At 40.2% G+C, this 26,615-nt stretch overlaps 1 protein-coding gene across 3 annotated transcripts in view; it reads right to left on the bottom strand.

Moving 5' to 3' along the window:
- LOC126213133 (sorting nexin-13-like) overlaps nt 1–26,615 on the bottom strand; it is a 399,760-nt gene that overhangs the window by 316,902 nt on the left and 56,243 nt on the right. For 2 of the 3 annotated variants that reach the window (XM_049940749.1, XM_049940751.1), the window contains exon 5: nt 21,795–22,017. In XM_049940749.1, coding sequence (XP_049796706.1) covers nt 21,795–22,017 — 223 coding nt within the window. The remainder of the gene's footprint in view (nt 1–21,794; nt 22,018–26,615) is intronic. The other variant, XM_049940750.1, reaches the window with a different exon arrangement.

The following is a 26,615-nucleotide window of genomic DNA, read 5'->3' as shown; positions in this document are numbered from 1 at the left end:
CAAACATACGTTGCCTTGTTGCCAAATCTCAGTTACAGTACCAGCAGGAAGAAGACGAACCGATGTGATCCTACAGCGGTCTGGGAAGTGACCATAGCTGGTGTCTCCAAGTCACGGCTGCTACGGCCTGGAATACGTAATGCGTCTGATTTGCTTTCTGTAACTAGGTTTAGGGACTGGAGCGTAGTTACTAATAATACTCAGAACTGACTGCAAACTGAGCATCATAAATCAGTAACTCTCATTGTTGTTTTTATATTTCTTTCGTAAGTGTACTCAAAACTAAGAAAGTCATTCAAAGGCGTTTTCGTGCCTCGCCGATAGTCGAGCACAACATACAAATAAAAATAAAAAAGAATGTGTGTGTGTGTGTGTGTGTATGTGTGTGAGAGAGAGAGAGAGAGAGAGAGAGAGAGAGAGAGATAAATAAAAAGCAATGAGAGAGAGAGTGTAAAAAATTGTTGTAAAGAAATTGAATCATGGTATTTAAAGAAATCTTTCATTAAAATGACACGTTCCAAATCATTACGAAATGTCGTATTCATGATCTATGGAACAAGAGTTAATCTAATGTAATCTAATCTAATCTAATCACATCAAATTGATGATTAGCCATGAAGAGTCATGAATTACCGAAATTTTGGCCAATACCAGTAACCAAATCTAAACTTGAAAATAAAAGACGACAATTTTTGTAATAAACCGTGACTCCTATCAAGACCCTTTCGTCCCTGTTATCTAACCACGAAAGATGTCTGATATACCTCCATTCTGAAGTAACAAAGTGTGCATGCATTTAAAGATGAAGTGCATGATGTGAAGTTCTGTGACGGAGATACGAACCCAACACGTAATCCGATTGTTAACTAAGAAAAATCAAATGTTACGTATCGGTTTTTCTTACGAGCCGCTAGGTGTCTGAATCTAAAATAAGGATACAAACTTTTGTGCCTAAGCGACAATCGAACTGCACACCTACCGTGCATCCAGGAATATAGCTTAAGTATCAGTTGCTTACTCATGAACAGTAAGATGTGTGCGTGTTTGGCCAGAAATAACGACACCTGTTGCGATTGTTGGAAACACATGAACAGACATTGAAATTGCGCGTTAATTTTCACTAGCAGGTGGGTGTGCACTTGATAAAGCTAGAAATGAAATTATGAATATTTTTGTACTGGATCAGGTTTCAGACCCACATACTTACCTTTGGAGGAGACCTAGAGAAGATTGCAGTCTTGGGAAAAGGAACGAAATGACTGAACTATACTGTTCCGAGAGATTCAGATCCTCGAAAGAGGAGATACGAATTCGAATCACAGTCCAGCACCAAATTTTTAAACGTCTCTAGTTCAATCAAGTACAAGTAAAATAAGAGCCCTGTCCCTTTAAATGGCTATCGGTTCATCAAATAAAATAAAATTTTCTAATGTAAGTAAGCTTACTGGCGACTGTATTTCTGTTTACCATGATTTCCGCTGTATCATTTCCCAACGTCAACCGGCTCTGCCCAGTTGGTAATGAAGGAACGTGATATTTAATGCGGGTTCTGGATTATAACGTCTTTCTCTTGAGGTTACCAGAGGTAAAATAAATCTGTTTGTGCCTCTTAAAAGTAAATGCCTGAACCCCCGCATTGCACCTGTGATAGCTCGTTCCACCATACCATTGTGGCCACATTACCCAGCCCCAAGAGTGTGCTGTAACGGATGATGTGCTTAGCTTACAAAATTAATCACGGTGGAAAAAATGCGAGTCTATTAAATGGTCAAGTAGAAGCAAGCTTCTGACGCAGAGATTATGCTATTCTCATGTCAGCAGGATGTAAAGACTCTTCTAGGCATCATAGGCTGGATGTGAAGCCATTTTGATTTTTCACAAATTCAGCAAATTTCTTAGTTCGAGAAAATCCACTGTGAAGTGTGAAGTTGCCGGATAATTCGATTATTAATGTTATTATTACTATCATTTTATTCATACCGCTGCTGGAACACGACCGTAGTCTTCAGGTAAAACGCGAGACCAGCTAATATGACGTCTGGCGACCGAAAGCACATATCGACAAAATATTTATCGCCCCTTTCCTCTCGGTGCTGAAGCTATGAGTGTAATTCAAGCGAATCTACAATATCATATTAGCTGGTCTCGCGTTTTACCTCAATACTACGGTCGTAGTCAAGAGTAATGTACTAAGACTGGAGTCAAGACTTCCTCTGGGAAGTGCCGCAGTCTACATGTTGCTAGATCGAGCATATTGCCAGACATAGAATTCTGAGAGGAGCACGACTGTATTGTCCACCTTACGTGAACGACTCGGCGGTCAATTTTTTGGTCTGAGACTGTATCTACAACACATATTGCACGCTGAAGACCCAGAAGAATTTAAAAAAAAAGTAGTTTATGAGAGCAACGTTAACCATAGCGTTCGAAGTATTCATAGTATTGTATACGTGTGTGTAAACGCCTTCCAATGACCACTCAAGAAAGACAAGGATACACTACACAGTCTAGCTCCAATATTATAAATACGCCTCAGTTTGTGGATGAACTCAGACTTAGGTTGATAATAATTGTGAAAATTTAGCAGCACTGTACCCATTGGTGTTAAACTCGTTTTCAACCAATGATTCCCACAGCTACAGGGATACTACTTGTGATACCTCTTAGACAAAATACTTAAGCAGTGTTATCAGACGAAAAGGTCAACCTGACACAAACTGTGGGAAGTTTGTTTTACAACCTTCGTACCTGGATATTCAGCTTTTTCCTATTTGAGATATCTGTGAACGTTGCTGCTTAAGACGATTTAAGCAGAAACTAAATTCCCTCAGCTGCGACAATGTTTAAAGAAATCGTCTTATTGGCACGAAATCGTGGTTTGTGAATTGTTTACCGGCCGTACTCTTCCGTATTTTGCCGGTTGGAAGGCAAAAGCTTACTGACAAATTTCACACAGAAATTACTGTTACAGTGTACTTATGGAGCCAAATGAGTGAATTGCGTATTTTCCGGTGAGAAAGAGCACTGGCAAACAGTCTTCGCTACATTAGGTTATTTAAACTGGTGTCACTCTGAGCTAGAATTTATGGTCAGCGACTAAGTGTAAGGTCAACGTTTCGGATGCGAGTTTTGCGACTGTGAAATACTTTCCTACATTATAGAAGCGAATATTAAATTTGAACTAATATTGCGAAAATTTTGTACTTGGACAGCTTAGAATGAAAATACTTCTGTTTATTTCAAAGGGAAACAATAGATTTTCTAAAACACTGTCTGTCATACACAACTTGAAACAGGTCATGTCGACCAAATCATGTGGAAGAACTAACAGCAACGTATATCGGAAGGCAGTAAGATCTCTTGCCTTTTGGTTTGTCAGTCCTCGATAGCCATTTCTAGGCGAAAGTAAATGAAGAAAGGCAGTGCGTTTTTGTTACCAAGTAACGTCTTCGTCAATTACTTTAGTTTTAAAGTAATCTACGAGTAATTGCTGGTGTTTGATATTAACATGAAAAGGATTCCGTAGACAGGGAAAGAACCTGTTCTTGGGAAACTACATCTATAGTGACCAAAAGCCATTAAATGATGTTCAAGCACTTGTGTCACGGCAGCGGTATGAATAAAATGATATTAATAATAACATTAATAATCGAATTATCCGGCAACTTCACACTTCACAGTGGATTTTCTCGAACTAAGAAATTTGCTGAATTTGTGAAAAATCAAAATGGCTTCACATCCAGCCTATGATGCCTAGAAGAGTCTTTACATCCTGCTGACATGAGAATAGCATAATCTCTGCGTCAGAAGCTTGCTTCTACTTGACCATTTAATAGACTCGAATTTTTTCCACCGTGATTAATTTTGTAAGCTAAGCACATCATCCGTTACAGCACACTCTTGGGGCTGGGTAATGTGGCCACAATGGTATGGTGGAACGAGCTATCACAGGTGCAATGCGGGGGTTCAGGCATTTACTTTTAAGAGGCACAAACAGATTTATTTTACCTCTGGTAACCTCAAGAGAAAGACGTTATAATCCAGAACCCGCATTAAATATCACGTTCCTTCATTACCAACTGGGCAGAGCCGGTTGACGTTGGGAAATGATACAGCGGAAATCATGGTACGGTTGACGTTGGGAAATGATACAGCGGAAATCATGGTAAACAGAAATACAGTCGCCAGTAAGCTTACTTACATTAGAAAATTTTATTTTATTTGATGAACCGATAGCCATTTAAAGGGACAGGGCTCTTATTTTACTTGTACTTGATTGAACTAGAGACGTTTAAAAATTTGGTGCTGGACTGTGATTCGAATTCGTATCTCCTCTTTCGAGGATCTGAATCTCTCGGAACAGTATAGTTCAGTCATTTCGTTCCTTTTCCCAAGACTGCAATCTTCTCTAGGTCTCCTCCAAAGGTAAGTATGTGGGTCTGAAACCTGATCCAGTACAAAAATATTCATAATTTCATTTCTAGCTTTATCAAGTGCACACCCACCTGCTAGTGAAAATTAACGCGCAATTTCAATGTCTGTTCATGTGTTTCCAACAATCGCAACAGGTGTCGTTATTTCTGGCCAAACACGCACACATCTTACTGTTCATGAGTAAGCAACTGATACTTAAGCTATATTCCTGGATGCACGGTAGGTGTGCAGTTCGATTGTCGCTTAGGCACAAAAGTTTGTATCCTTATTTTAGATTCAGACACCTAGCGGCTCGTAAGAAAAACCGATACGTAACATTTGATTTTTCTTAGTTAACAATCGGATTACGTGTTGGGTTCGTATCTCCGTCACAGAACTTCACATCATGCACTTCATCTTTAAATGCATGCACACTTTGTTACTTCAGAATGGAGGTATATCAGACATCTTTCGTGGTTAGATAACAGGGACGAAAGGGTCTTGATAGGAGTCACGGTTTATTACAAAAATTGTCGTCTTTTATTTTCAAGTTTAGATTTGGTTACTGGTATTGGCCAAAATTTCGGTAATTCATGACTCTTCATGGCTAATCATCAATTTGATGTGATTAGATTAGATTAGATTACATTAGATTAACTCTTGTTCCATAGATCATGAATACGACATTTCGTAATGATTTGGAACGTGTCATTTTAATGAAAGATTTCTTTAAATACCATGATTCAATTTCTTTACAACAATTTTTTACACTCTCTCTCTCATTGCTTTTTATTTATCTCTCTCTCTCTCTCTCTCTCTCTCTCTCTCTCTCACACACATACACACACACACACACACACATTCTTTTTTATTTTTATTTGTATGTTGTGCTCGACTATCGGCGAGGCACGAAAACGCCTTTGAATGACTTTCTTAGTTTTGAGTACACTTACGAAAGAAATATAAAAACAACAATGAGAGTTACTGATTTATGATGCTCAGTTTGCAGTCAGTTCTGAGTATTATTAGTAACTACGCTCCAGTCCCTAAACCTAGTTACAGAAAGCAAATCAGACGCATTACGTATTCCAGGCCGTAGCAGCCGTGACTTGGAGACACCAGCTATGGTCACTTCCCAGACCGCTGTAGGATCACATCGGTTCGTCTTCTTCCTGCTGGTACTGTAACTGAGATTTGGCAACAAGGCAACGTATGTTTGGCAACTCTGTGATCGACGAGTTACTTCCTGGTGTGCACGGAATTAAGCCTCAAAGTTCACTTGATTTTACGTGTCATTTCCATTGAATAATCTGAGTTATTATCGCTTGAAGGGTAACAAAAGATTGAAAATTTACGGTTTTCAGCCCAGGAAAGTCGTTGCAGGTGGAAACCGCAACTAATCTCGACCTTCAAATAGCGGTTTACGAGTTCTAGTTAATAAAGCTCTCGTAATAGGAAGCTAAGACCCATACCTCCTCGCCAGCTCTGTGGTAACGTGCTGACCTGTGAAAAAGCGTCTGTTACGGCTCGCAGTTCCAGTCTCACTGACTGTAACGTTTTTATCCCTTCTGTGAAAGAGCTACAAGCAGTCAGATCAAACATCAATAAGGAAATCGCAAGAAAATGCTTTCAGCTCATAGTGCAATGTTGAAAAACTTACAATGCTGCACAACAGGTAAGGCCTCTTTCCGCTGCTGACAAGCGAATTTTGGGTTTCTAGGAATACGTAACTATATTTATGAAATGCCACATTTGCATACCTCTTGAGTATGACACAGCATACCAATTAAACACAGACCCAATCAAAATCTAAGTGAGTAGTATTTTACTAATTCGTGTCGATAGAGGCATGCTTGTGTACAGATACTTTCGTCGTAAGGTTATCATGGTTAGTTTTATTTCATTTCTTATAATACAGTGCACAATTATCGTAAGGTTTCCTTTAGTGTTGTTAAAACAATAGTAAACATGAGAGAGAAATTAATCATCAACGATATATGCGAATTCTCAGATGTTACCTATGACAGTCTGACAATGCACATGCAGTTTATTGATTACATGCATGTAGAAAACTTGTTCTGAGTTAAAGCTGTCAAACAAAGTTTGAAGAAGAATAAAATATCACTACCACACGACGGCTAATGTAGAAAATACTTTTATGACATATTATGGCACGATGCGCTCTCCCTGCACATCTTCGAGATGCATCTGCTGCCTGCTGTCTATTAAACCTGAATAGAACAAAATGTCACAGTAGTTAGCCCTTTTTCCACATGCGACTACTTTGGGTTGAGAAGTGAAGGGAATTATGTTCAAAGTTCCATTAGATTGATACCTTCAGCAGAGAGCAGAATTGCGTTTTAAAAAATGTAGCACTGAATGTATTCGAACTCGCGACATCTTATCTATGCTACAAGCTGACACGTAGCTACAGCAGCTCCAGAGCTCGGCAACTATTCCTCCAGAACTTTTGGATTCCACAGCACTGTGAGATTATGCATATGGCCAGGTCTTGACTTCTGAGAGACAAACAGTTACAGCTTTTCTTTTGGACTGAACGACGTCTTCTTGTAACAGATAGCGCAATAGAATAGCTCAAGTGGAAAGGAACACTTCCTATTTAAACTTCTGCATCCTACACTGTTGGCAGTTGTGTGTAGGTGGCAGCTACGTGATTTTATTTCTGTGATTACAAAATAGTCGAATGTATGCACTGGGTAGCCGAGGCAGCTAGTTCATGGTGATTCGGTCAACCAAGTAAATGAATTTACTGAACATGCTGCAAATTACTACAGGGAGCCTGTGTGTCAGAATTCTCATCCAGTGTGGCGCAACTGCGTTACGATAGAAAAATGACTCGCAGAGAAGAGGATTTCGTGGTGTGTTGGACGGATGGTAGGTTGTTATACCTATGGCCTGGGTTCGATTCCCACTTCCGTCAATGATTTTAGATAGGGAGAGACAGATTCCATTCTCTCCTGGCTACACCAAGTGAAGGAGATATAATGGCTGCGTGGTCTGAAAATTCACATTAAAGATGATATTCCTTCTTTACCAAGTAGACGGTAGGTTGAACCACAATAAAGTCTGGAGTGGCGACATGTAGAAACTCTATCACCAATAACCTTTCTTATACTAGTTATTTATTTCAAGTGACGACACAAACGCTATGTATGGTCACAGGACACTTATTCCATCTTTTATTTGAGCTTCTGTATGTCGATAAAATTGGTTCTAAACTGGGAATGCAACTCAGACCGCCCTTAACGAGGAATTTGATCCCTTCGTGGCAATACAGCTCGGCTACAATTTGTTGTTTGTTCAAAACTGCAGATTCCGTAACACCTTCACATATTACGCGTGAATGGGATCAAATCCTGGCCCGGCACTAAAGATTTAATTATGTATTATCAAGCTCTATCATGAGAACACCTATCTGCTGGTGGATAATAATTTTGATTTTTAATGTATTTTCATTTGTTGTCAACACTAACGATATCTGACGTTTTTAACTCCCAGTGAGACACAGAACTATTTGCGAGATGACTGTAAGTTCAAGATGCTATTCTGAGCAGCTGGTGGAGAAAAATTCGGTAGCTGACGTCTCTTTGTGTGTAGTCAACAACGATATGTGTGGGGCTCTATTCCCAGTGAGCGCTGAACTCTTCGTCATATTATTTCAGTTCGTCGTGTCACTTAATGTTCATACATATTCTCAACTAGCTGCTCGTGAATAACTTTAATTTTTAATGTCATTTTGTGTTAAATAGTTCAAATGGTTCAAATGGCTCTGAGTACTATGGGACTTAACTTCTAAGGTCATCAGTCCCCTAGAACTTAGAACTACTTAAACCTAACTAACCTAAGGACATCACTCACATCCATGCCCGAGTCAGGATTCGAACCTGCGACCGTAGCGGTCACGCGGTTCCAGACTGAAGCGCCTAGAACCGCACGGCCACACCGGCCGGCCCCCACCATCTGGTATCAATGCATTACCCTATCATCCATTATATATAATCATTTTCATAGTACACTTGATATTATAGATGAGTAGGACACAAGACAGGACATAGATAATGTCCGTTTGACGTCAACAGTGTGTAACATTTTACTTTTTTTGAATAGGACAATGTTCCTCTCCAATAATTTTTAGATTAGTTACAATAAGCTTACGCTGCAAGAGAATTCGCTTGTATTTTTCAATATGTGGTCTGTTGTCGGTTTGAAGGCCTTCCATAACATCGGCAACGTAGTGCAACTCCACCGAGGGCTGTCTGGAGTAGGGTGGAGATAGCAATGTGAAAGTTGCGAGCTGTCGAAGACGTTCTTCATATTCCTAATGCGATTAGGACATCGTATACTCTTGACGACGTTTAGCACCTGTGCAGTCAGTCACCCAATTTCAGAATTCATTTTGAGTAATCCAGCTAAATTCCCAAAATATTGTCTTTTTATATTGATGAGTAATATGGATAGTCGTCACGTTCTTATGCCGTCTACAACGCAAATTTAATGTTACTATCCTAGGAACTAACCTGCAATACGTTTTGTATTTCATAATCGGAACTATCTGCATTAACCGTCATCAGAGCAATGTCAGGGAACAGAATGCAGCAGTGCCTTGCTACCTACTTGAGGACCTGCTTGAGTCGTGTTCTAAGGAAAGGGTAGTTGCTGGTTCACATTATATTACACTAGCGAGAAGTACCGACTTTTCCTTTTCTCTGCAAACATCCAGAATAGATATGGATATAGATATAGATACAGATTTTTATATTTAAAGCCATTCTCGTTCTGCGTTGGAATAAACATCATTCATTATTTGCTTGTTCTTGTTACGATTGTTATTGTCATTCTCTCACTCGCAAGAGTTTTCGCATTCCTATTTGGTATCGATGCACATGAAGAGTGGCTATGAAAGAAGGGAATACTGAATGTTACGTCATGCAGAATACACTCTTTTACTTCGGCTCCTCGTGATCTACGCTACAGGAGAAGTGAGATACATAAAGTTGACAGTGTGAGGACAGACCTGGTAGCACAACTGTGCAACTACACAGTGTTACCAGATAAAATGGTGCTGCGGAATCGACAGTGTAGTACGGACTTTGCCACAGTAGCAGACAGCTGGTAATTTAGGACCATGACCGTGGATTACACTTTGGTCAGTGCTGGTTAGAGTGATGCAACTGTAAATGGAAGGCTTTGTTTGATAGTCTTATGCTGATGCTGTCTGAATAAATTATGCCATTGGATACAAAGCGGTTTAGTTTTGAGACCTAACCCACGAGGGGGGAAGGCACAGTGGTCTGCTTCAGGAATTCCAAGCAATAAAACACAAAAAACAACCCAGGAAGGGAGACATGCATTTGGAATCTGTTCATCGTTACGGGGTCAAACAAGAGGGTAACATTACTGAAACAATGATCGGGCTACTTAGTATATAATAGAGCATTCAGATTTCAAGGAGGAAACGTATGAAGACGCAGACTTCCTCGTTATCAATATGTGCGGCATATCTTTCGTGTTAACGAAAGTAAATTCCCGCTTTACCTCTTCTTACGTGTCAAATGAAATGAATGCCATGAGGAATGTTGAATGAGAAACATTGAATGATCCGTTTTGCTTTCCCTACGTTGAAATGATATAATGTCGGCGTCAACAGCCTTCTTCTACGCCGGAAGCTGAAACTTGTATCATTCTGGATTAATGATAATTGAATGTCTCATATGTATACATAGCCCACAAGGCGACGTCAGAAACCATCAGGGGAGAACGCCGCATAAAAACCAAACGTGCGCGCGCGTCTCCACTCTGAAGAACCGTATCGGAGAATCACGGCAAGCATTTCGCTGAAGAGCTGCCTCGTCAGAGAGCCTAGAAATGGCAGCGTCGTAGCAAGTATTTGTCAACACTCTGATAGTGCATTTACTTCCGGGTGTAGGTCGGCGTTACCTCGCTAAATTCACTTGACATTCGTTTTCCACATCGAAGACTCGTACGATATAATCCACTGCAAGATGACACAATTAGAAAGTATATTTAATTTCTGGACTCCAAGAACGGCGTTCTTCACATAAGTAACACCTGTTTGTGTGTGCATTCGGGAGGACGACGGTGCAATCCCGCGCCCGGCCATCCTGATTTAGGTTTTCAATGATTTCCCTAAATCGCTTCAGGCAAATGCCGGGATGGTTCCTTAGGAAGGGCACGGCCGATTTCCTTCCCCATCCTTCCCTAATCCGAGCTTGTGCTCCGTCTCTAATGACATCGTTGTCGACGGGACGTTAAAACAGTAATCTCCACCTCCTCTGTTCGTGTGTTTAAGGTTGCGTTTTGAGGCTCAGGCAACATCGCAGTGACTATATTCCGCCTCTGGCCGCCAGTGTGTCGTTAGCTCAGAGGTTCCCTTGTGCGTTGCAGTGCTTGTACTATAAGACATAGCAGTTCGAATCACGGTAGAAGCCGCTGACTACAACCTTTTATTTTCCATTTTAATTAATGGAGTTGCAAACTGCTAGTAAAAATTTCTTATGCGAAATCTGAAGAATGCCTTTAAACATCAATCTTCGTCCGATTTCGACTTAGTAAATTAAGTTAATATCATGGATTTCTGCTTTGCAAATTCCAAGGTGCTTCACTGTAAAATAGACCCTGAAAAGATTCAAACCAACTGTCAACGATATAAATTTGAGCTTTGTTCGTCATATAGGTCTAACATGTCAGAAGGTTGTTTATGAAGTGCACATGTTCATTAATGTAGTTCCCTTCTTCTAAATTTTTGCAATAGCATTTAACTGTAGACGTTTTCTAACACCGGCGTTAGCAATTCCTTTCCGTTCTCTGAAACCTTCAAAACGACAAATTTTTCTGGTTTAAATCTGATGACCTTAACTATCACTTCCGATCAACAATAAATACTTCATGAAGCCATACATGGAACTCCAAATGTGCAGTGTTCCTGCACTGCTACAGAGCATGCATTGCAAGGTATTCACACAGTTTATCGCATAGACTTACCATAAGGAATGAAACAAGAACTGTAATACACTTTACACCACAGACGCTCACTCTGGCTTGACGAAAACATCCAAACATTGACCAAAAGTTGCACAAATAATTGAGTTTGAAAGGAAAAGAAACGAGGTATGAAGCATTTATAAATTCATCGAATGTAGTGAGGTGGTTTAATTTCGTCCCAGTCTATAAAATTAATTTCGGGCCATACTCAGCTCTTGCCGATTAATGTAATATAATACCCGCCTACTAATCAGGGCGTCTGTCTCCGTTGCTTTTGAGCGTGAATGGAAATTGTAGAAATTTTCTGTGGAGCAACATTTAATAATAAAGCGTTTTAAATCATCAAAAGCGATGAGCGGTAGCAGGCGCTTGCGATAAAGAACGGGGGAGTGCAGCGCCGCTGCTGTCGCCACGGCCGCTGCCAGTAGCCAGCAAATGGCTCCCGGAGCTTTGCCGCATACGGCGTCCAGAGGAGGACAGTCTGCAGGAAATCTGCCGCAAAATCGTTACTGGATAAAATTTTGATATCGGTGTGTCACAAAGCGAAATAGATTGAATCTGCGCTACCATTACATTCACGTCTTCCAGCATTCAGACAGAAGAGGCTATAAAAATATTTTATGCCAGCTGCCCTCGATCCACTGACATTATGAACAGAAACAACGCTCGCTACCGCTAGACCACAGGCGTAATCAGCCTAGAGTTTCTCTATCATGGGACAAGTTTTCCTCCAGGAAGTGCCGCAGTCTACAGTGTTGCCAGATTGTGCAGATAACCGGACTTAGAGAATTAGCGAGTTGGCCAGTTTTTTTGTCCCATGTCGCGATCGGCGCTGACTTAGCCTCTGAAGCGGCCGGCCGCCGGTCAAGTTTTATGTCAAAGAGTGTACCTGAGGGCCCTACATGAACTTACGCAAAGTTTCAGGCTCACCTGTAACTTGGTTGTGGTGCTAGAGCAATTTTTGTGAAGGCCACTTTTACAGAGACAAAAAAGTCGTGAAGAAATCGTCAAGTTTGGCATTCCACTGTTCCTAATGTAAAAGAGCTAGACTCTTGCTTCTGGGTATACTGATACAGACTTGTGTGCCCTACACACAAATGTTGCAACTAGAGTTCAAAAAGCAGTGCATTTGGCATAATCTCAATTCAAAGTGGGCAACGAATCATGTTGCGAGAAATTTGCCCCATAGTTTAACGAGGCATAAGCAGTGGAGAAAGTGCGCTATGGACCTGGTCTTTTGCCAAACTACTGTCTGTCTGGGTGTTTAGTATATCAAGAATTTTGGCCTGGCTTGTGTGTTTAATTTCTGTGCTACCATCCTGTAAATTTGCTAAGAAACATGAATGTATCAAAATATACCTGTGTTCAAAGTCATGTATCTCAAAATGGACACCTACCACATTACATTCATTTAGCACCATTCAACACAGCACATTTCATTCCATTACAAAAACTTATTTTCATTCTTGTGTCTCTTGGTAAGGTGCAAAAATGTTGCCTAAAATTTGGAATTTTGTTGATTATGTCCTCATTGTTTAAATAATCATTTTGCTGTTTATTCGGTGATTTTAAACCTGTTTGTGACAGGTTCACTGCAAAATTTAACTTTACTAGAGACTGCTGCATAATTTTTGGGAAGCTGAATGCTTATTAATTTTATTTCTTTTCTCTTTTTCTGACTCGACAATTTAATTTTAATGTCTGAAGCATATCAAGTTGTTGCTAAAATGGAAGAACAAGATCAAGTTAATGTATGCAGTTTTGGAAATACTGATTCCCCATGCCATTTAATGACATACAGTGCCTTAAAAGGACTGGAAGCTGTAAAGCAACTTTCCTTAGAAGAACAAGAATTACTTATTAGAGAGAGTGGTTTACACTCTACTGAAAATACTCAACTGTGCTTCCATCATGAAGCTTTAGTCCTAAAAAGATATGAATTTTTGCAAAGATCATGCTGCAACCCATTTGGCAAGAAAAATCACACTGCACGAAAAAGCTTGTGCTCAATCAACATAGAAACAGCTGACCTACTGAAAAGGATAACCATTTCTGATATTAAACCAGGCCAAAAAATGTGCCCTTCCTGTAGAAAAGAATTTGATACACTGAAACATTCACAAATGGACGTTACATATCAGTCAGATGAACATGATGAGACTAATGTTGGTCACAATTTGAATACAAATTTAACATCTGTTGGAATATCACCATTAAAATTTCAATGATGCAAGGGATACAAAAGGATATGCAAAGTGCAAAATACATCAAGTTGAAGGTGGAATTAAGAAAATTGCAGAAGTGGGAGGACTTGATCCCAGTGAATTGGAGCAACTCTCCACAAGCAAACAATGCTTGACTTGTTCAAATTACATTGAGCTGATCCAAGAATTGAAAGAAAAATTACATGAATCAAATAATAACGAGAAAATTCAAATTTGGGCCTTAGTTCCCCAAAGCTGGTGCACCAAAAAGACTATGGAAGAATTTGGTGTTTCAGAAAGAATGGTAAGGAAGGCTAGAAAGTTAAAAGCTGAGCAGGGAATATTGGCAAAGTCCACAGGTAAATGTGGGGAAAAAGCTTTCTGAGGAGGCGAAGGCAAGAATCACAGAACACTTATGATGAAGACTTTTAGTCAGATTTGTCCAGGAAAAAAGGACTGTATTACTGTTCGGGTAGATGGAGAAAAGGTTAAAAAACAGAAATACTTATTACTGAGCAACTTAAAAGAAATGTTTGCTGCGTAACGCAATAAAAATGGACCGGAAATTGGATTTTTCAAATTTTGTGAATTAAGGCCAAAGTGGTGTGTGACTGTAGGCACAGCTGGTTCACATTTAGTCTGTGTCTGCACAATACATCAAAATGTGAAACAAATGTTGGCGCATAGCCCAATAAAATACGATTACAAAATTTTATTGAGCAATATTGTCTGTAATTTGGAAACAAAGGATTGCACGCTTCATCGCTGTGAAGTATATCCAGAAACAGAAGCTCTAAATGAATATTTGGAAAGTGCTTTTGCAGAAATTGCTCCAGAGGATAGAATTCAGTTCAAACAATGGGCTCAGACTGATAGAGATACACTTGAAACCAGAGAAGTGACAGTGGAAGAATTCATTGAACTATTAGTTACAAAATTGTTAGCCCTTTCTACTCACCACTACATTGCAAAGCATCAGAGCAAGCATTTGCAGTTCACTAAAGAAGGTCTCAAACCAGGAGAATTGATTATTTTAATGGATTTCACAGAAAATTACTCCTTTGTTGTCCAAGACGCAGTGCAGGGATTCCGTTGGGAAAATAGTCAAGCTACAATACATCCATTTGTAATTTACTACAAAGGTAAAGAAGACCTAAAGAGTGTCAGCTACTGCATAATTAGAGATTGCCTCCGGCATGACACAGTTGCAGTGCACGTGTTTTTAACGTACTTTATCAAATTCCTTAAGTGCATTTTTAAAGAAATTAAGCATATTCATTATTTTCGCGATGGTTCTGCAGCACAGTACAAAAATTTTAAGAGCTTCCTAAATCTTTGCAGTCATCAAAAATATTTTGGCATTACTGCAGGATGAAATTTTTTCGGAACAAGCCATGGGAAATCACCACGTGACGGAATTGGGGGCACATTTAAGCATTTAGCATCAAGAACTAGCCTTTAAAGCCCAACTGATAACCAAATCTGAATACCAACTGATCTATTTCAATATCGCACAAAAAATGTTCGTGGCATTGAATTTATTTATATTAAAAAAGAAATTATTGAAGATGCAAAAATTGATCAAGAGAAACATTTTGGGGATTGATGTACAGTGTCTGGTACAAGAGACCTTCACCATTTTGTGCCAATTGATGAAAAGGGACTTAAGATTCACAGAGTATCAAACGATACATTGTCCTTTGTAGCAAATGTTAACCGACATGCTGAAGTTGCTACTAAACATGTTACCATTAATGAACTACAGCCTGGCCAGTATGTTGCTTGCATTTATGATGGAAAATGGTGGATAGGAAGTATCTGTGAAGTTTCATGTGAAGAAAAAGATGCCTCGATTAATTTCATGCATCCTCACGGAGCTGCTCAATCATTTCATTGGCCTACTAGAAGAGACATATGTTGGATCATAGAACAACAGATAATTTCAGTCATACCAGTCCCAGCTGCTTCAATGATGGGGCACCAATACAGTTTGCCGGAAGCAATAGTTTTGGACATCAGCAAAAAATCTAAAACATTCAACAATTGAAGAATTATTACGGCTTGGGAACCACAGAGAGACCCAAAAAAGGCCTGGGAACCTGCGAGATACCCACATTCAGACTTGGCAACCTGCTAGATATTTGCATTCCAGCTTGGGTACCTGCTACACACCCACTTTCAGGTTTTGGAACTTGCAGTAAAGAAACCCCCGTGGCTGACCTTGCACGGCTATCGGGTGTGGCCCCTTGGCGATGGGGTTACCAGTCTTGAGATTGGTAGTGGCATAGCAACCATGGACCAACACAAGGATTTTCCGAATTACCAGGAAAGTCAATAGTTTAGGCGAATTTTTTGCACCTTACCCAAAGAGACACTAAAATGAAAATAAGTTTTTCTAATGTGCTCTGTTGAATGGTGTTAATGAATGTAATGTGGTAGGTGTCCATTTTGAGATACATGACTTTGAACACTGGTATATTTTGATACATTCATGTTTCTTAGCAAATTTACAGGATGGTAGCACAGTAATTAAACACACAAGCCACGCCAAAATTCTTGATATACTAAACACCCAGACAGACAGTAGTTTGGCAAAAGACCAGGTCCATAGCGCACTTTCTCCACTGCTTATGCCTCGTTAAACTATGGGGCAAATTTCTCGCGACATGATTCGTTGCCCACTTTGAATTGAGATTATGCCAAATGCACTGCTTTTTGAACTCTAGTTGCAACATTTGTGTGTAGGGCACACAAGTCTGTATCAGTATACCCAGAAGCAAGAGTCTAGCTCTTTTACATTAGGAACAGTGGAATGCCAAACATGACGATTTCTTCACGACTTTTTTGTCTCTGTAAAAGTGGTCTTCACGAAAATTGCTCTAGCACCACAACCAAGTTACAGGTGTGCCTGAAACTTTGCATAAGTTTATGTAGGGCCCTCAGGTACATCCTGTACAAATTTCATCAAAATTTATGGTGGTCGAGCTGGGATCATCTAAACTGGGACACTTGACATGGAATGACCCAGTATACAAAATAATAAGATCAATAATAAGTACATATTAATGTTCAGCTAATGATGCGAAAGCAGACTGCAAAAGAAACATTGCTACAAACTCCGAAAAGTCCTTTTACATGTCAGGAAAATGTCCTCCCATATAACAGTTTCACGTGTAAACAGTTAAAAAAAATCGTCGCCAGTCGGGTTTGAACGCTGGACCTTCAGTAAGAAAGCCTAACGCTCAACCTTCTGACCCACGCAACAGCTACTCTGTAATAACTCTGGTACGCCTTTCCTGTCCTCTGTAGCTCTGGTGACACTTTTAGTTACTGTTTACCCACTTTCTACTGAATGACAGCACACAGTACTAACTAAATCGGTGTTTTGATTGATACTCTATTGTTATATATGTTTAGTACCGATCTCGGTGTCTGATGTCTGGAGGTTCGGGTGTAGGCAACGTCGGATGTGGACTAGGCATTCTATGTCACCCTATTAACAAAGCCTTTAAGGACGTTTAAACCCTCGTAAAGCTACCCACGTCATCTGCTGGCAACGTGAGTCTGAGGCTGAAATGCGGAGGAACGACCACAGCTACAAGACCGGGCCGACCTCGTGTAATGACGGACAGCGAAAGTTGACCTCTGTGGAAGGTGGTTGTAAAAACAGAATAAACAAATAAAAAAAATAAGAAGAAATCATGTGAAATCAGTGGAAGGAATCACTCACAAGTTCCAAAGTGCCAGCAGCCTCTAGTCAATGCTAAGCGACACTTGCAGTGTAAAGGGCAACACCACTGGATAGTGGATGACTGGAAACAAATGATTTAGAGCTATGAATCACTCGGCACCTTGTGGCAATCTGATGGAAGGGTTCAGTGGTTGCACAGAGAACATTACCTGCCATTATGCGTAGTGCCAGTAGGGAAGTACAGAGAAGGTGCGTTATAGTATTTGGGAAATTTTCACAGTTTGGGTATGGATCTCTTACTGCATACAAGACAACTGTGCAAGTGGAAGGAAATTCACACGCTTCACAGCGTTGTTTACTGCGTACAGTATAGAGGAACAGGAGACAAAGACTGGTTGTCTGACAATGGTGATGCACCCTACATAAAGCAGGATCCGTGAGGCATTAATTTGTGGACAGCAACATTCCTGAAATTGACTGGCCTGGCCAGAGTCCTGATCTAGGACAACTTCACTCCAAACCTCAGTGTGAGACATCAGTACCTTCTCTACTGTCCAATTAAAATTACTGGATATTTGACATCTGTTACTTGCCACTATAGTGTTGCCACATCCGCTGCCAAGTACCGCTCAGTTATATGTGACACACAAACACAGCAAGTCACTTCATAAATGTTGTTAATGTGTAACACAGAGCAACATTGGAAGTGGCCACCACGAGGTATGTCGGACATGGGAGACGCTACGTCAACAGCTGACTTCGAGTGACCGATGACTGAACTGTGCCAAATGACACATTTTGTAGCCTTGAATTTAAACTCTGGTCCGAAGCTAACCACAACCTCAAAGTGTGCAATCCGAGACAGAACTGAAATGATGATCACTTTCTTCGTGGCAATTAAAGTTAACCTCTGTAACAGAAAAAATTAAGTTTCAATGCTAAAGGCAAACTGTAATTTCACGCTTTCAATGGTTACTTGAAATTATCCTCACGCTACCTATATGAGCTGCAGAATTACAAACCGAGGATCAGTCCTCATAGGCACTTGGTTGCAGATTATGGCAATAATGGTAGATTCCAAACAAGAACAGAATGATATAAAGAAAAATAAGAGAAAATAAAGTCAATATAATGATGAAAATGGCGTAACAAAGAAATAAAAACACAAAAAATTCATTTAAAACAAGTAAGTGGATTAAAAAAATTAACAGACTTTTTTGATTAGGTTTAGAAATCAAAAAAATAAAATTTCAATACATTTGGTGAGATTCCAAACTTATGACCTTCTACATATCAATGTTTATACACTAACCATCCCATTACACCACAACATTGGATTAAATTGTTATATTTATGACTCAGGTGGCCCAGCTGTAATGAAGAACTGCAGCCTTCAAAAATTCGGCCTCACGCAATGTCATGCAAACATTATCTAATGTAAGCTGATACGTGTACGAGGTTCACGCCAAAAGAAATGCACACTATTTTTGTAAAAATACAGTTTTCATTCTGCATATGTGAAAGTCTTACAGTGTGTAGATACATCCTTCCCACATACTTTCAAACTTAGTTCAACCTGTTCCCGTGAGTGGCGCTGTCACAGCACGTCTTCAAGGTGGCTGCTACACTTGACATTTGTCAGAAGCAAGGTACTGTCACAGAATTCCTGTGCTGTGAAAATGAGACAGTGGGAAACATCCACATGAGGTTGAAAAAGGTGTACGGAGATGCTGCTGTCGATCACAGTACAGTTAGTCGGTGGGCGAGCAGGTTACGTGATGAAAGCGGGCACGGCAATATTGAGGATTGTCCTCGCAGCGGCAGGCCTCGTACTGCACACACTCCAGACAATGTGCAGAGAGTTAACGAATTGGTGACTGCTGGCAGATGCATCACAGTGAACGAATTGTTACGCTACGTTGGGATAGGGGAAGGAAGTGTTGCAGAATACTGAAAGTGTTGGCGTTAAAAAGGTTTGTGCCAGGTGGGTTCCCAGGATGTTGACAGTGGCTCACAAAGAAACTAGGAAAACGGTATGCAGTGAACTTTTGGAACAGTACAAGAATGGTGGAGATGAATTTCTTGGAAGAATTGTGACAGGTGATGAAACATGGCTCCATCATTTTTCACCAGAGACGAAGAGGCAGTCAATGGAGTGGCATCATGCAAATTCACCCAAGAAAAAAAAATAATTCAAAAACACACCTTCTGCTGGAAAAGTTATGGATACAGTGTTTTTCGATTCTGAAGGACTCTTGCTTGTGGACATCGTGCCAAGTGGAACCGCCATAAATTCTAACGCATATGTGACAATACTGAAGAAACTTCAAGCTTGACTGACAACATTGGCAAAAGCAGGATGTTTTGCCATTTCACGACAATGCACGGCCACATGTCAGTCAAAAAACCGTGGAAGCGATCACAAAACTCGGATGGACAACACTGAAACACCCACCAAACAGTCCTGACCTGGCTCCATGTGACTATCATCTCTTTGGGAAACTGAAAGACTCTCTTCATGGAACAAGGTTTGAAGATAATAACTCCCTTGTGCACGCTGCCAAACAGTGGCTCCAACAAGTTGGTCGAGAATTTTACCGTGCGGGTATACAGACGTTGGTTCGAAGATGGCGTAAGGCAGTTGTGAGGGATGGAAATTATGTGGAGAAATGAAAATATTGTTACTAAAGGATGTATCTACACACTGTAAAACTTTCAAACATGTAGCATAAAAGATGGATTTTAAAAAAAATAATGTGCATTTCTTTTGGAGGGACCCTCGTATATGTGACGCTGAACCGCGTCCTGTCCAGAAGTATGTAGTACTGTTTTGTTAGCGCTGTGTAAGAAATGTGTGTGTTTCACTGTGTGTGTGTGTGTGTGTGTGTGTGTGTGTGTGAGAGAGAGAGAGAGAGGGGCAGTCGTTTTTGAAAAATATCTCTGGATTAGAAGGTATACAATCTATGAAGCATTTCTTTCATGTCTGAAGATGTCACATTGTTTATTATTTGTTTGGTAGCCATCAATAGTGAATGTTGTGAGTGAACTTGTGAAAATGCAGAAAATTGGTCATCGTCACGTTATACAATTTTTTAAGGCCTCAGCACAACCAATATTAAAGCTGAGCTAGATTATACTTTGGGAGAGTCTGCTCCTTCGGTGACAACAGTAAAATATTGGGTAGCCGTACGAGCTGCCAAGACGAGTACCGCAGTGGTTGACCAAATGAGGTGACGACCCGAGAAACGGTGAAGAAAATCCGCTTGATAATTGTCGACTGAGAGCTAGCAGACATAGTAGGCATTTCAAAAATTGTGGTACATCGCATATTATCCGAAAATCTGGACGTGAGAAAACTGTGTGCAAGGTCTGTTCACACTCGAGCAAAACCAAGTGTTGTGAAGATGTTTCAATTGACTATTTAGTGAAGTTTCGCAGCAACAAAGCTGATTGTTTTTGCACCGTTTCATATCTGTGGATGAAGCGTGGGTCCACCCCGAGACAAAAGAACAATCAAAACAATAGACACAAATTGGAGAACAGACTCCAAAGAAAGTGAAGACAGTTTCATCTGCAGGCCATGTCACGGCATCAGTTTTTTGACATGCGCTTGGGATAATTTTCGTTGACTACCTCGAAAAAGAATAAAATATCAACGGCGAGTATTATCTGAACTTAATGCAACATTTGGATGAAGAAAGCAAGCAAAAACGGCCGCATTTGGCCAAGAAAAACGTGTTTTTTCTTCAGGACAATGCACAAGCTCAATGCTAGCAATGGCCAAAATTAATGAATTAAAGTTTGAATTGCTACCTCATGTGCCCTATTTACCAGATTTAGCCCCCTCAGATTATTTTCTATTCCCAAACTTGGAAAAAGTGACTTGGTGGTCAAAGATTTTCAACAAATGACATAAAAAGTGATGTCGGTAGTTAATGGCTATTTTGAGGAGTTAGGCAGTTTTCATTATAAAAAGGGTATCGAACTTATTGAAAATTGCTGGGAAAAGTGTACAGAGCTGAAAGGAGATTATGTTGAAAAATGAATACATTTTTTGTTCCAAAATTTCCGTGTTTTATTTGTTGGGTCGAGTACTTATGGGACCACTCTCGTACATGTTTAATAGTCTTTTTGTAGTGCCTGTCTCTGACTCAACACCTCTGCTACATGGCGAACAGCAATCTATCTTTTCCATAATATTGTCATTAACGATACAAAGACTATGGCAGTAAAAGTAATTATTCATTTTCGTTTGTTGCTTTTCCTATGCTTTCCTGAAATTTACACTTTTTTGGATCAGTCTGCTGGAAAGTGAAAAGTGTAAAAAGGGGTGTTTTACTGTAGTTGTGTAATTCGTAATAGTTTTAAGCAAATTCGTAAGAGTTCTAAGTAAATACAGCTCTCGGGGGAAGATGCTGCCTTCATTTAACAACAGTTTTGTACGAGAGGTCAAGCTGTTGTACCGAAAGGTGTTCACACACCGGCGAGGCGCCCCCAGATTTAGAGGCCGCGTCGCCACCGGGCAGCGAAGTCAGCGACACCGGCTCCGAGCCCACGCCAGACGGCGGTGGCGGCTGCCGCTGCTGCTTGGCTTTTGCGCGCGTTTGCCGGAAGAGGCGCAGGTGCGACGCCGCGTCGTCCACCAGGCGCGTCGTCAGGTACGGGATCCAGTCCACCTCCTTCACCCTGTACAGTGAGGCAGTCATTTCAGGTCGAGAAGGAGAACCGACATCTGACAGAATGAGGAATTTCTGGGTCGACAAGAAACTGAAAAACGCTTTTGATAAAATTGGCTATAGCAGTTGAATGAAGTCACAAGAAAGCAGGGTCCATACTACTGGCATTGCCTATCACAGAGCAATGTCCAGCTATCCTACTTGTTCTTGTAACACTCTCGATGACAATATTTTTTCTTTTTTGTTAGTAATATGTACATGGTGTACCAGGAGGAACTGTCAATACTCAGGGATACGAAAAGAACGACCAGAAAAGTCCAATAAACAAGGGCTCCAAAATGCATACCGTAGAGCTCTGAGCACACGTGCATCTTTGCTACTACGAAACAAATTTCTTCTACTGAAGGAGTGCTCATACATTGATGAGCCAAAACATTATGACCACCTGCTTAATAGTTTGTTTGTCCATCTTTGGAATGAAATAAATAACTGATTCTGCATATCAGAGACCCAACAGTTTGTCGGCAGGTTTGTGGAGGTATCTGGCATTACACGTCTACGCACAGGTCACGTAATTTGCGTAGATAATGGGTCGCCGATTTGCTTACGCGGTAATGATGCCCGATAGCAACACAGATGGGTTCCGTAGGATTTACATCGGGTGAATGTGGTCACCGAGACATCAACACGAGTTCACTATAAAGCACCTCAAACCACTGTAGCACGGTTGCAGCTCCGGGACAGGACAATTATACTGCTGAAAGATGGCATCGCCATGGGGGAAGACATCAGGCATGTTGGGATGCAGATGGTTCGTAAGTGTCAGTATGTCATATGCATGTGCAGGAGAAAGTCTCCAAGAGCATAATACTGCATCCTCGATGCACTGCACGTTTCGAGCTGCCGTTCTCCTCGATGGTGGCATTTGTGGAGACAACCGGCAACATAGTGTACAAAAAAAAAATGTGATTCACCTGAAGAGCTGACAACTGATCCGACAGTCGACTCCCAATGGTTCGGTGCCAATTGCTGACAAAGTGGCCGGGTCAACGTGCGAACACGTAGGGGTGGTCTGCCATAGAGCTCAACGTTCGACCCTGTACGATGAACGGTTTGCTCCGAAACACTTGTGTGTGTACCAGCTTTTGTGCTCTTTCAGCAGAGATACCACCGTCTGTTCTACTTTACACAGCAGATCAGCTTCCAACCCCACATTCTGTACAGAGTTGTGGACATCCAACCATTCAGTGCCTGGTAGTAGTTTCACTGTCCTCCTACCTCTTCTCGTAGATGCTCAAGACAGCAACACGTCAACATTCGACCAGCTTCGGCACTTTTGAGATATGCGTTCTAGGCTCTGTATAATAATAAACGTGCCTCTGTCGAAGTCACTTATCTCAATGGATTTCCCCATTTGCAGCCCATATCCTCACTAGGGTGACCCACCGCCTGTGTCTGCTCCGCTTACACACTTTTGTTGCTGCGTCACATGCCCACACCACCACCAGGCGGCATCCAGTGTTGCGATGGGCAATGGCCATAATGTTTTGGCTAATCAGTGCAGGTCTTAAGGTATGTATGTTCACCAGAATTTTTTTTGCTACGAATCGTTGTTCCTGGCTTATCCCCGAAGACTGATTCCTCCTGCAACACAGTGTACACACACACACACACACACACACACACACACACACACACACACACACACACAAAATAACTACATTCGAGAAGGCTTTCATAAAAATTTATTATCGCAGGATAATTTATGAATAACTGATGATAATGGTACAGTCTTTAACCCATTACTGGTCATTGTCCCTTTTTTGGGACGCGTAAATTTTACTTATTTCTACGTAAGCAATGGATCTTTTAGCCTTTATTGTTGCACTTGTAGGATCAACTAACTGCTATAATGCCTGTAAATGTAAAATAAATAACTTTTTTCTAAGTGCTTCACGTCAGGAAAATTATAAACTTGCCGATTTTTTGTTCTCGTACTTGGCAGCACTGTATGTCTGCTGGTAGTTCCTGGACGACAATGAGCTGTGATTTAGTAGTCTGGGCGTGTTTGTTATGAACATATGGATGTCCATGTAAGATTAAGTATACCTCAGATTTTTTCAAGTTAAGTGCAATATCGATATATTTTATGTGTCTCAATAATGGGACAATGGCATGTTATAGTATCATTTATTGTTGATGTGCCCTATTCTTGTATACACATATTATACAGAGAAGAGTTGCATTTTACTTTCTTTATATGTGATTTTTTTTCATGTTCTATTGGAATTTTAAGATTCCAACAGGATAAAAATATGCCGCATGGACTTACACTTGAAGAAATTCTAGCAGAACTAGCGAACCATCAAGAGAGTGACGATGAAGATGATGACGTAGAATTGGCGATTATTCCACCCGATGCAGATGTAATAACAGATGAAGAAGACATTGACAAAAAATTGTTGAACAATGAGTCTGTTGCACAAGATGTAGACGGTACTTTAGAGAGAAGCTCTCACTTTTGGATGTCCAACAGAGAATAGTGATGTTTTACCTATAAAAGAAAACATGATCAGTACCAAAACGCAGAGGACCACAAGGAAGCAAATTGATGGGAGGATGGGTGAGAACAGATGTACGACTAGATCCAGGAAATCATTTCATTGTGTCAAGTAAAACACACAAGAGATGTGCTTACTGCAAGGGGGGCAGGGGGGGGGGGGGGTGCAATGTTGGTGTACACGACAAGTGTTTTGCTTCATTTCATACTGAATAGACATTCAATAATATTAAAACATTCTTTATTTATTGTTTGTGTTGTTTCTTACAATATTATGCATGAAGAATAAGGTTGTGAATTTGGATAGCGCATTTGGCCAATGTCCCAAAAATGGGACGGTCTGTAGTTTTTGTTCTAATAAACTGAAAATTTTCAAAACAACTTTTTATTCAATTAATCACTCAATGTAACGTATTTATGCATAAAAGTTTGCAAAAAATGATCCGATAGAGTTTTGGCCAGTAATGGGTTAAAGAAATACATGTACACCATGCAAATATAAATTCTCAATGTTGCAAAAAGGTCTCTTCTGAATTGTTGTAGCTGATTTAAAAGCTCTTCTTGTTCTCTGCTTTTCAACAACCTAAAGTTTTACTACTTCCAAAAACTTTGTATATCAAAAGTTACTGTTCTAATCTTAAAATCTAATTATGTAATTCAGTACCATAGCTCTGTAAGCTGATTTTTCTGTTTCCAAAAACGCCAGTGGTCACTAAAATAACCTATTGGTTTATTAATTATTCCAATTAGGCAATTTCACTTTGCTGAGAATTCTTGGCAAATTTAGGGAATCCCATTTCACAATGATGTGCACTCCTATAAAATAGCACACACAATTTTGCCATTTTCTAATTATACTGCTGTTTGCTAACCAAACTTATATCACTGCCTATCGTGTCTCCATTCAGTGAAATTTTCCTGATTTTTGTATTAATATTTGAAATGTAAAGCCTCATTTACACTGGGGCAACATCTTGCAACATAGTGGTACGGAACACTACGTACTGCAAGCTACAGTGTCACACTAGTCTTGTGACAAAAGCAACAACGTGCATCATGTCGCAAGCTGTTGCAGTGTGTTGCAGCTAGTTCCGTGGATTCCTGTGCAGCATCACTAAATCTGAAACACAGACTGTTCTGACTGAACGTACTCAAATTTACTGAGGACTACTGGCAATCTGAGGTGCAGTGGTGCATGTGTGAAACAACTATAAAAATACCCAAATAAAAAGAGATCTTATACATAACCTCAGAATAAAGTGTGCAATTGACATGAGCACTGTAAAGAAGAAGTTAAAGGATCTGTGAAGTACATTTTATCGAGAACACTACCGATAAAAGAAGCGGCTCGACACCTAATATGACTGATAGGAAATGGTTCATATATATATGAATCGTTAAAAATTCATTTTTGACATGACAGGACCATGTCCAGCAAGGCCAGCTTAATTGCTACATGGCTCAATATTTCACTAACTATACATATTTTATAATATTAAGGATACATGTGCAGACTACGGAAATACACCAATTGATGGTCACAAAATTATCAATAAGTATATTTGTGAGTTAGGAAATTTATTTTGTTTATGGAAAATCTTTTTTTTTAATTTTTTGTTATCAACAGGTTACATATAACAGCTTCTATCATGTGCATTCGAATAAGTATACGGGGGGGAGGGGGGGGGGGGGGGAACTAATAGTAGTTTCAAAATTCATTCTACTACAGTAGATCACACAAACAAGTTATTTCCGAGCAAAGTAACTAAAAAGTTTGAGTCCACTGGCATAACTATTTATTTATGTAAATTATATCTAAAAACAAAGATGATGTGACTTACCAAACTAAAGTGCTGGCAGGTCGATAGACACACACAAACACAAACATACACACAAAATTCAAACTTTCGCAACAAACGGTTGCTTCATCAGGAAAGAGGGAAGGAGAGGGAAAGACGAAAGGATGTGGGTTTCAAGGGATAGGGTAAGGAGTCATTCCAATCCCGGGAGTGGAAAGACTTACTTTGGGGGGAAAAAAGGACAGGTAT

This window comes from Schistocerca nitens, chromosome 11, assembly GCF_023898315.1.
Source record: "Schistocerca nitens isolate TAMUIC-IGC-003100 chromosome 11, iqSchNite1.1, whole genome shotgun sequence".
Lineage (NCBI taxonomy): Eukaryota > Metazoa > Arthropoda > Insecta > Orthoptera > Acrididae > Schistocerca > Schistocerca nitens.
This window is presented reverse-complemented; position numbering and strand designations above follow the sequence as displayed.